Source organism: Hesperophylax consimilis, unplaced genomic scaffold (assembly GCF_061612785.1).
Source record: "Hesperophylax consimilis isolate HC1 unplaced genomic scaffold, BYU_Hcon_1.0 scaffold_36, whole genome shotgun sequence".
Classification (NCBI taxonomy): domain Eukaryota; kingdom Metazoa; phylum Arthropoda; class Insecta; order Trichoptera; family Limnephilidae; genus Hesperophylax; species Hesperophylax consimilis.
The window spans coordinates 1,518,278-1,530,955 of NW_028301266.1; the positions used below are offsets into that span (position 1 = coordinate 1,518,278).

Genomic DNA, 12,678 nt, shown 5'->3' on the forward strand with positions numbered 1-12,678 from the left:
ACTTCGACCGTTATTTAAAATGGGACAGACATATTGAGTCGGTTAAAGTAAAGATAAACAAGTTGATTTACTTTTTCAAAAACGTGAGAAATATACTAAACATATTTGATATTAAGAATATATACCTCGCAATAGCACAATCTATAATGGAATACGGCATTATTGCCTGGGGCTATGCCAGTAAAAAATACATAGACACACTGTATAAAGCTCAGAAAACCTTAATAAAAGTAATACTTAAAGTACCAATACTAACACCCACTTCAACCATATTTAAAAAATTCCCAGTGTTGAAGATTCAAAAATTATATTCTAAACAAATACCTACTTACTTTCCTTTACAAGAACCTAAACACATTTAAAACTTCACAAACTTCTCGCAATACCAGAACAAGACATGCACACCAACTACTAATACCAAAAACCAACACATCCTTTGGACAAAAACACTACAGATTCCAGGCTATAAAACTTTACAATTCACTTCCAACACAATATAAAACATCTAATCTTACAGAATACAAAAAACACATGGAACTGGCTACAATCCTTATAATATTTAATTTTTTATATTTTACTTTTTTTGGAATAACTATGGAAAAACTATTGTTATAACTATGGAAAGATCGATTTTATGTTTTAATTTTTAATGTTTCTCTGAGTAACCAACTCCACTGTATTGTTTTAGAATTAAATAACTTCAAAATTGATAAAGTCCTCCACAACACAGGTGAACTCCTAGCGTGGAGGACAATATACTATACCATTGTATAACAAATATATTAAAGAACAAATAAAAAAAAAAAAAAAAAAAACAACAAAATTATTTATTTACTGTGAATTACAGTCATAATTACCAAAAACATTTTACATATAAGAAAATGACATTATTACAATAATAACTAAATATAAAATTACAAAATAATAATAAATGTAGGTACAAAATATTGTTTTTAAATTAAACTGTATCTTTTGTATTGTAACACGATTGTTAAGAGATTTCTTAACATATAACCTGAAATGACATTATTTATATGATAAAATATAATATTGTAAAACTATGTAGTCTAATTCGTACCCAAAATAATCCACTACCCATCAGGATGAATAAGGCTTTTCTTTCAAAACAAATTTATGTGTAAAAATTTTATAAGCACTTTGAAATTTTCTATTACAATTAGCTTCAGTTTATGGCAGATTTTTGTTTTAGAATATATATTTCACATAAATGAATTTAGCTACTAACATTGAAATGATCTTCATAGCAAGAATGACGAGATTTAGCAGAAAGTACACCATTTTTTTAATTCACCTTTTGATCGCGTAGCACCACTTTTTACGCATAATAACATCATTTGGGACATGTATAAATAATTTGTTTGGTGTCGAAGATGTTGTATTTGTACACTTTGTGTACAAATACAATATCTATCTCACACCTACCTCACACTATGTTATTTGTTATTCCTAACCTATATTTACTGTAACAATAGCAAAATTGGCATAATTAACATAAATTATCATTATTACTTTGTAACAATAGCGCACCAACGCGTCTTTATTAATTTTAGCCATATTATTCTATTACATTGGCGCCCTACGTGGTTTGATTTGTACATAATTGAATTATTCTATAACAATGGCGCCCAACATGGGGCTCGAACCCACGATCCTGAGATTAAGAGTCTCATGCTTTACCAACTGAGATATCCGGGCATAATAATGAGTACGCACGTGTTTATACAAATATCTCTTTTGAGAACACGAAAAACTGCAATCAGAACACGAAAAAGGGTTTTATCCACTGTGAGTCAGCATGTGCGTCGTCAGATTAACTTTTAGAGTAAATGATTTGTTGCACAAAGAACATGAAAAAAGTTTTTCTCTAGTGTGAGTCAGCATGTGGGTCATCAGAGTGCCCTTCCTATGAGATGAATAGTTGCACTCAGAACATGAAAAATGTTTTTCTCCAGTGTGAGTCAGCATATGTTGCGTCAGATGACCTTTTTGAGTAAATGATTTGTTGCACAAAGAACATGAAAAAGGTTTCTCTCCAGTGTGAGTCAGCATGTGGCTCGTCAGATGACATTTTTGAATAACTGATTTGCTGCACAAAGAACATGCATAAAGTTTTTCTTTAGTGTGAGTCAATATGTGGCTCAACAGAGCGCCCTTCCAATGAGATGAATAGTTGCACTCAGAACATGAAAAATGTTTTTCTCCAGTGTGAGTCAGCATGTGGCTCAACAGCTGACTTTTTAGAGTAAATGATTTGTTGCACAAGGAACATGAAAAAGGTTTTTCTCCGGTGTGAGTCAGCATATGGCGCGTCAGATAACCTTTTTGAGTAAATGTTTTGCTGCACAAAGAACATGAAAAAGGTTTCTCTCCAGTGTGAGTCAGCATGTGGCTCGTCAGATGACGTTTTTGAGTAAATGTTTTGTTGCACAAAGAACATGAAAAAGGTTTCTCTCCAGTGTGAGTCGGCATGTGGCTCGTCAGATAACCTTTTTGAGTAAATGATTTGTTGCACAAGGAACATGAAAAAGGTTTTTCTCCAGTGTGAGTCAGCATATGTATCGTCAGATAACCTTTTTGAGTAAATGATTTGTTGCACAAGGAACATGAAAAAGGTTTCTCTCCAGTGTGAGTCAGCATGTGGCTCGTCAGATGACCTTTTTGAAAAAATGATTTGTTGCACAAAGAACATGCATAAGGTTTTTCTTTAGTGTGAGTCAATATGTGGCTCATCAGAGCGCCCTTCCAATGAGATGAATAGTTGCACTCAGAACATGAAAAATGTTTTTCTCCAGTGTGAGTCAGCATATGGCTCGTCAGATGACCTTTTTGAGTAAATGATTTGTTGCACAAAGAACATGCATAAGGTTTTTCCTTAGTGTGAGTCAATATGTGGCTCATCAGAGTGCCCTTCCAATGAGATGAATAGTTGCACTCAGAACATGAAAAATGTTTTTCTCCAGTGTGAGTCAGCATATGGCTCGTCAGATAACCCTTTTGAGTAAATGATTTGTTGCACAAGGAACATGAAAAAGGTTTTTTTCCAGTGTGAGCCAGCATATGGCTCGTCAGATAACCCTTTTGAGTAAATGATTTGTTGCACAAAGAACATGAAAAAGGTTTTTTTTTGGTGTGAGTCAACACATGTCTCATAAGATCGCCCTTCCGATAAGATGAATAGTTGCAGTCGGAACATGAAAATGATTTTTCTCCAGTATGAGTGCGAAATTGGGGTTCAAAATTTGACATAGGATGGCTGGAGTTTTCCCCAGGTTGAGTCTTAAGATCTGGCGACAAATCTGAAAAAGAAAACGGACAAAAAGGATTAAGTGTAACTTATTATCTCCATTTACATTAGTTGATTCATAAAAAAGTAGAAAAACAGTAGAGCAGATATATCTAAATCTTATAAACATCGGTTTTACCTGGTGTCTGGGTAATTCTTTCAAAGACTTCTAAGCATTCCTTTTTAACACCCGGTAGGTCTTTGTTAAATTCCATGAAAGGAAATCCCCTTTCATCTTCTGCTCGACGTCGAAGTTCTGCCTTGTTGGCAAAAGTCTCAATAATAATGCTACCTAGAGTAACAAAGAAACGATACATACGTTGGACATTGATATACATAAAAGGTTCTATTTTAATAAAAACATGTTTTTACGATTGAAGATTTAATTGATTAACAATTTAGAAGCGTTAATTTGTAAAGAGACTTTAAGAGGTTAATTTAGGATATGGGAATGACCCCAGATGTCTGCTTCCCATGCATTCCCATACTTATGCTTCAAGAACGGAAAACCATTTGCTCATGAGCACCTCCAGTTGTAGTTGGCTAATTAAAAGTCGATGGAACGATGTTTTCTTTCAACAATATTTATTTATTATAAATGCATTATAATACAAAAAAAAAAGTTCATGGTCCAAATAAGATGAGGTGAAAACTTAAGAAACTGGGAACCTTTTGGTAGAAATGGTGACTTCCGAATTCGAACTGTAAGGCTCTCGATTAGTAATCCGGTGGTCGGGGTTCAACTAAATATTATTCGATTAGTTTGTGTTATTTCAAAATTTTTTCCTTTAAAATAATATAAAACCTTCTTGCGCCACGTTGTAGTGGATGTTGAGTGGAAGATTCTCTGAGTATCGTCCAGGAGTAAAGACACAAGTCACAATTGAAATGTTGATTAATATGGCTTTGGCCGTGTTTGGTGACAAAAGGTGAATAGACAGGTAAATCTCACTTTTGACTTCCCTAAGTTGAAGATACTCTAAGTATCGCCCGGGTTTAAAAATATAAAATACCGATAGAATAAAACTATAAATAGATAAAAAATATTTATGGATATATTATTATGAAAAAAAATTTCGAATGAAACGTGGCTGAAATAGCTTTGGCCATGTTTATTCAACTTCCACATCTTTATCTCCTTCCCCTTCCCTTTACCATCAGCCTCACAACATACTCCAATTGCCCCAAGATGGTACGGAGCAGTTTTGACTTTGATGCGGTATTTACAAAAAACAACTCAGCAAGTTTAAAGTGTGGTGTAGTTTGGCAGTTTCCAGCAAAGTCATATTTTATGGCAAATACCAAATATGTGTAAATACGGCAAGAGAGGACGTCGTACACAAGCAAATGTCTTGCCTGCATCACAATTCAAACATGAATCAATGTTTCGTAAATTTCTAATGACAAAACTATATTTATTTTTCCACGATATCCATGAAGTAGCTTAGCATCAAAAACTTTTTTTTTCTCAAATTACAGTCTTCCATAAAACTTAATTTATTTTCTGTCTTAGGAATGAGTTTATTAAATTTGGCAAAATAATTTCATTTTCTTTTTTTTTCATACAAATCTTATTCGAATTTACTTAACTATTGCATATAGCAAATAGTTATATATTACATTATTTTTGGGTAACGTTGAATTATTTCTGGAAATATATATATTATTCATCTGCGAAAATTCAGCATTTGCCTAATTTCCAGTTTGGGCCGTTTTTGTATAGATTCAATGAACTATTAAAAAAAAGATGTTACCTGCTGTCTGGTTAATTCTTTCAAAACGTTCTAGGCATTCCTTTTTAATATTCGGCAGGTCTATGTCAATTTCCGTATAAGTAAATCCCCCTCTATTTTCTTCTCGGGGTCGAAAATCCGCCTTGCTTGTAACAGACTCCACTTTAAAGCAACCTGAAAAAATTAAATAAAGTTAATTAATCGTCGATGTACAAAAAATGTTGAACAGAACTACAAAGTGAACTTTGAAATTTGTTGAATTGTTTAAATTCTGTCACACAAACCATCCTAAGAGACTAGGTTAATTTAAGAAATAGTAATGCTCCCAGATGTCAGCTTCAGTGATTTGAGTAACTTAAGTGCGGAGTTTGTTCGGCGTCAAAGGAGTGATAAGGTAAATGCCAAATATACTTATACGCAACAAGAGAGGAAGTAGTGAACACGCAATCGTCCTGTTTGAACGACATTTCATAAAGGACATGGATTCTGAACATCCGAGTTTAACATTTTGTAAATATGCATTGCAACTAACTGGCTGTCTGCGTACTTTCCGCATATTGCAAACATTCCTTCTTTACATCTGGGAGGTCGACATCTATATCCGTATTTGAAATTTCACCTCCGCCTCCTTCCTGGGGTCCTAGTTCCGTCTTGATCGTAACAGTCTCTGGATTTAGTAGATCCATGGCACTGCTGTGGTAGCATTTGGTAATTGTTTCAAGCCCAAACAAACATACCTGAAACAGAACATAGTTGTAATGTAACGGAACTATATGAATAAGCTTTGAACATTTGGTTTCGCTTGGAATAATCTGTCAAACCAATGAAGTCGTATAATCGTCAAAACACCTAATTCGAAATGAGGATATAATTGCGACTGTATCTTAGACTGAAGTTAAGAAGTCTGAAAACGGTTAAAAAATTGTCTTCGATTGTCAGATAACTAGATAACTCAATAACTAAAGATAAAACCGTATTGTGGTTCTGCCTTTAACAAATATCGGTAATCTGCGATTATTTTTAACCAATGCCCTTCGAATACTAGACTTAAAATAGAAAGTTTGACGTCTTGACGTATTAGTTTGATGTATTAGTTTAAACGTTCCTTACAAAACACACAAATAGATTACTTAAGTTAGGTGTAGCGTTACACAAATAGATTACTTAAGTTATGTGTAAAGTAAAGCTAGGTCGCGTTAGATACAGCGCAATTATGTAGTTGAGTATTCCATAGCACTAATTTAAGAACCGTGGTCGGTGAGTTTGATTGGTAACAACGACTGCTATCAAATAGCGATGAATAATTGGTATTACCACTATCCAAAATCTATCATAAGTATAAGATGATAAAATTAACAACGTGGGTTAAACAGAGTATGGAAAAAGGATAAAACGAAAGCATGTGTTGACAAAATATTTTAGTAAAGTTATTCATAGAGAGTAATGAAGTCAAAGTCAATTATAATAATTATCAGGAAACTGACCTTCTAGGTTAATGATAATTTCATTGCAATTGCGTCTTGTATAATATTATTAGGCAATTGGAGGGGACCCACCCTTTCATAACGACTGTGTGAAGAAACTGATTTATTAACCTCCTTAGCCGCACACGTCAGGACTAAGAGATTCTTTGTCCCAATGACCATAAATAAACCACTCTCTAGATCGTTATCTTCGGGCTTTTTGTATGGCCCCATTTTGTCACCCCCTTAACCACAGACGACCACAGATAAAACGGTCGTTTGGTCCAGACAGGTAAATATATTGTGGACCATAAAGAAATCTCAAGGCCATTTAAAAAAAGTGCAAACATAGACAATATACCTGCACCCAGCTGACATCTTTCATTCACTAGCCCAAAAAAATTATATTTAAAAATTAAAAATACTGGAATGCAGGAAAAGGAAAAAAAATAAAAACCCACAGCTATGCACACATCAAAATATTTTTTATTTTCAAAAAGACAATGGACAGTAATACAAAACAGGGTCAGTACAACCGATGTATTGAGCATTGATTTATCATTGAAGTAGAAGATAATACTAATATATCTAAACAAAACATGAAACAGAACAAGACACAGAAAAATTAAAGGTAAGAGTCTCATCTAGGAATCGAACCCAGGATTTCTGTCTTACTGCAACAACTTAATAGGATTTTATTTGACCTTGCACAAAAATACAAGAATATATTATACACAAAATATAACGTGTTGAAAGATATATCAAGTAATAAAAAAAAGAATTAGAGGCAGGGCCGACCCTGTGCGGGCGCAATCGGAGCAGTCCGCTTCGGGCGCTGAATTTCCAAGGGTGATAATACCTAAACTAACGTAAGATTATCATTCATAAAAACCACGCTACGCATACATACAAATCATCAAAATATAATTGATTACAGTGATCGCCTTTCTACTACCTAGGGCCTAGGCATCTACTGGTTTTGACAAGGAGCGCTAAAATTTTACTTGTGCCATGCGCAATTTGGCTCAGGGACGGCCCTGACTAGACACACAACAAGAGTAACGCCTTTTGACTTTTACATGGTATAATTTAAATCACAATACATAAACAATAATATAAGAAATAAAAATCGTGTACATAATTAAAGCTTGTAAAGAAATATAGCTTGTAAAACAACAAAAGATATTATGAAATAGAAGTTATGAACATGTAATCAATATTTCTATTTTGGATACTGACAATTGTGTTGGAATTCATTATCTATAAATAGTATAAAATAAAGTGACATTAGCGTCTGTCTGTTTGTGCGCTTAGTTCTTCTTAACTATGCAACTGATTTCGATAAGATTTTCAGCATCATTTAGAGAATTTCTTCCGGAAGGTTTAGATAAATAACACCTGCATTGACACATATTGATAAAAAGCAGAAAAAAGTCGATATAAAGATTATTTTTGGCCGCTTACATTGCTAACGCTGGCGAGACCTTATGAGAATATCAAAATAATGTACTACGGAATTGTATACCTTAAAAAGGCCTTTAGAAAAGTTTTTTATATAAATATATACAAATGTTATACATATCGCAGTTGCCGTCTGGTCCCCAAAATCTCCTCTTGTGCGTCTTCTATTTCCTGGGAGAAAGGGCTGCGTCGGACCAAAACAGCTCAAAATGCCCTTCGAAGACGAAAAGACCCAGAAAAAAACAAAATTTGAGACCAATGATTACACTATTCTAGTATTGTACACATATTTAATAAATTTCACGAATAAAATTAATTAAAAATATTTTAAGAAAAAGGGGACATTAATGATGATGGATTAATTCACTGTTGAACTTTCTTGTATGGGAAAAAATCGCGTTTTATGCAGTTTCTGCAGAATTTATAGGAAGCGAAAACAAAACTTCTTGAGGGAGTTTCACTGCAATATAAATAAGGTGTACCTATACCTTCAGAATATTCCTTCAAATGAGGATTCCACACTGTTGAAGCGTACTGTAGGTGACTTACATCTTATAAATATTAGTTAAAGAGTAACAAATTTAAGTGTTAATTATTATTGCCACAGCACTAGAAGTTATTCAAATTCTCCTGCAAGGGTTTCATATAATTTCCACAGATTTGTCGTCAGCAAACATCATGGAAAATGCTGGTTAAATCTGAATACTTACATGATGCAATTCTGGAGAGGTTTAAATGACCTTGTATGATGTAATCGTGGCTTTTTTTAGCAGTTTTAGCATCCTAATACGTGGTATTGTATCGCGTCGGAATACGGATAGGTCAGAAAAGGAAAATTAATTAAATTATTAGCCAATAAAGTACATTCAGGAATTAGGAACATTGTATCAAAGAACGAGAGGTTATTACCTGTATATAACAACGGGTTCGGGTCCTTCTTTCAATTGGTGGAGATAGACCGGATAACACACTTTAACACAACACAGCATTAATTTATCACCTTGAAGAATTCTAGCATGCAACATTATTTTTAGATGGATGAAAGTAAATTCAAAATATTTACGCTTAAAACTTCAACTGACTTCATGCTTCAACTTTCGAAATGACGTCTTGGAAATTACCGTTAATTTTTGTCGCAGCATAACCCATGCTTAGCTTCTCTTTCTGTTACACCAGTCGCTATGGTACAGAGCGAGAAATCAAACAACAATTTTTGCTCTGAGCCAATGAGATCTGAGCTTTCAGCCACAACAGCTTTGTCTATAAGAATTTGGGTTGGGAATAACTCCTCCCATCAGGGTTACAAGGTCAGACGAGAGTTGTACGCGCCCCTGTTCTTTACGTTCTAGTGGCAAGTATCAATTTTTTCTATGGTTTTATCTGTAGGCTACTTCGTGTAATTTTTTAGCAGCCAGGCCTGCGATTCTGGAGTTAAAAGATCAATCGTTTTCTTATGCGCCGTCTTCGAGTGAAAAACTACTAGTCGCCGCGACTAACTTTTTCGAATGTTTCAATTTTACGTATTCTTGAGCGTCGAACGGTCGAAGTTGGTAGAAGAGATGATTATATTGGCACCCCTGTGAATATTGTCTATGTTCGTGATGTTTTTGGGATTTATATGGTGTGACTGTCAAACAGACAACAGTTATTCGTTATTCAAAACAGAAATGGCTGCGGGACATATTACAAATTTCCAAAAGCAACTCTTAATTAAGCTTGTAAGCTCCGATAAAGACTTAGTAAGTGGGAAATTTTCACCCACTTTTACATTTGCGGAATCCGCGCGGTTAAACAAAAATTGACAGCTAGACTAGATTTTGACAGCCAATTCCATAGAAACGCCAACAACCTACCACTCGCTGCCCTGTTTCTACTGGTTATACCCAGTAGATGTTGTGTGGAATGACTTTTGACGTTTGGCGTCAAAGTATGTACCTTCGACCAATTTCGGGAATAGCAACGACGACTAACGTACGTACTTTCGACGGCGATTACGAGCGCCCTCGATTCAGGAATAGAGCCCCTGATGCATTTTTAACCCGAGGATGATGTTTTAACACACTTTGATCGGAAGGGAATTTCTACCCGTTCGGTCGATTGATGCTTAACGTCGGGAAGGATATTTCTACCTTCTGCGCCCGCCTCATTTCAATGGCAGAAAAGAAGAAATTGTCCGATGTTTTTTATCTCTTTGTAAAGGTCCCAACTATATGTACATGATTATCAAATTGCAATTCAAGTCTTTTTTGTATTTATCTTAGAGTCTTTTGTGTACATTGGTATTTCAACTAAAATGACCTATATTATTGAACACCTGACACTTGATAGGTATTGAGTTTGAAGATCGAAGAAATACATAAGTAATTTAGATAACATATTCTGTTATTGTAATAATTCAATTCCTGGAACGAGGGTTTTTATTACCCTGAAACCCGAAACAAATCTCTCTATCTCTGTTCCGCACCCACTCAACTCCTAGGTGTGAGCGAGTGGAGAGTGTCGGGCGCATTAAACAAAAGCAGGTATCGGCAAACACAGATAGGCGGACAATAATAAATATTTACAAGTGCATGCCAATTTTTAAAAAGCAAATTGTCGTATCGTTGTGTACCGAGGAGATAATATTTATATTTACTTTTACAAACCTTTCAAAATGGATTCTTAAAAATGAAGAAAGTGATGACGAAATCGTCGCAGATAATTTATCTGAATGTTCTAGTAATTATTTGCCTGAAATCCATAGTGAAAGTGAAGAATCGTAGGAGAAGAATGTCAGTAATGCCATTACAGTTTAGTGATTCTGAAGAAAATGATATGGAGGAAGAACAATGAAATATTAGATGAACAATTTTTAGACGTGAACTTTTACTGATTATATAAAGGTGGTTAGAAACTTAATCCTAATAGTGAATGGTGAAAAACAGATGGTACTTTAGAGAACGTAATAAACGTGTATAAATGCACTTAGAACATGAAAACGGTTTTTGTCGACTGTGAGTCATCGCGTGTCTAGTCAAATATCCCTTTCGAGAACATGAGTAGTTACACTTAGAACATGAAAAAGGCTTTTCTCCACTGTGAGTCATCAAGTGTTTCTTCAAATCTCCCTTCCGAGAACATGAATAGTTGCAGCCGGAGCAAGAGAAAGATTTTTCTCCACTGTGAAGAAGCATGTGGCTCGTCAGATGGGCCTTTTGTGAACATAAATAGTTGCATTTAGCACATGAAAAAGGTTTTTCTCCACTGTGGGTCATCATGTGTCTCGTCATAGCTCCCTTCCGAGAACATGAATAGGTGCACTCAGAACACAAAAAAGGTTTTACTCCACTGTGGGTCAGCATGTGGCTCGTCAGATGGTGCTTTAGAGAACATGAATAGTCGCATTCGGAACATAAAAAAGTTTTTTCTCCATTGTGAGTCAGCATTTGACTCGTCAGATGTCTCTTTCGAGCACATACATAGTTACAGTGGGAACATGAATAAAGCTTTTCTCCACTGTGTGTCAGCATATGTTTCGTCAAATCTGCCTTTCGAGAACACGAATAGTTGCAAGCGGAGCATGAAAAAGGTTTTATTCCAGTGTGGGTATTCAAGTGCCTTCCGAAATTTGACTTCCTAGAGCAGGAGTAGCTACAATGGGGACAAGATAATAGCTGTGCTACAGGATGCCTCATCAGATCTGTCGACAAATATATAAAAAAATATATGAATAGAGAAGGCTTAAGAAGGACGTACATGAAGTAAAGATAAGCACAGTTATTTGTAAAAAAAATAAATATGGGATAGGACGAATTGTAAAAAAGCGATTTTACCTGCTATCTGGTTAATTCTTTCAAAGCGTTTTAAGCATTCCTTTTTAACATCCGGCAGGTTTATGTCAATTTCCATATAAGGAAATCCTCCTTTATCTTCTTCACGGGGATCAGGTTCCGCCTTGATGGTAAAAGCCTCCATATTAATACAACCTTGAAAACAATTCGCACATTGTAAAAACAAGCCTGAGAGAACAGACTGACAATTGCTAGAATTTAAAGATATTCATAAATACATCTAGAAACTAAATACAAAAACATTTAACTACACTCCTGGTTTTTGACAGCTTTCGCGTTCGAGGGGTGAGGCTCTAGGCTAGCATTCCAGCGATCGCGGTTTCAAATTCCGGTGCGAGCAAGTAAATTTCATTTGATTAATTCGCGTTATTTTACAATTTATTTATTCACGTCTTTAACATGTATACAACAAGGTTAGCTGATCAGAAGTACAATAAATAGGATAATAGAGTCCGGACAATATAAGAAGGTACAATACTAGTTATCGTTGAGTGTTGTACATTGAAGTAATAGTTGTTCGATAAATATATATAATAATAATAGTACAGAATAGGTACTTAAGGTACTATAAAAGTAGTTGCGGAACAATATTTAATAACATTTTTGATGTTAGTAAAATAAATATAAATTTATTATACAGAACATAGCTTAACATCACTACAACAAATAACAGAACGGTTTGTTGTAAAGCAAATTTGTAATCAACAGACATTTATTACGCCTGATTGGGTGTTTTATAGAACATAGAAAAATTTATATAAGTAAAGTGGGCATGTAAGTAAAAATAAATTTAAGAGATCAGTTACATAAAACTAATATATTGATTTTTAGTTTGGTCACTGAGTGGTGGCGGTAAACATCGATTGAACTGAACTTAATACATAGTC

The 12,678-nt window shown here is 34.7% G+C and overlaps 1 protein-coding gene and 1 non-coding gene across 2 annotated transcripts; both read right to left on the reverse strand.

The window, feature by feature from the left end:
• Positions 1-1,643: 1,643 nt before the first annotated feature.
• TRNAK-CUU (transfer RNA lysine (anticodon CUU)) lies at positions 1,644-1,716 on the reverse strand. Its single transcript has one exon. It is a non-coding gene; the product is annotated as a tRNA-Lys (tRNA).
• On the reverse strand, positions 1,702-11,915 carry LOC149409117 (uncharacterized). Its single transcript, XM_089650154.1, has 3 exons — positions 11,823-11,915; positions 5,616-5,774; positions 1,702-2,760 (listed from the first exon to the last, which is right to left on the reverse strand). Exons 1-3 carry the CDS (start codon positions 11,913-11,915, stop codon positions 1,798-1,800), a joined length of 1,215 nt encoding a protein of 404 aa, XP_089506280.1. The 3' UTR covers positions 1,702-1,797.
• Between the last annotated feature and the right edge of the window lie 763 nt (positions 11,916-12,678).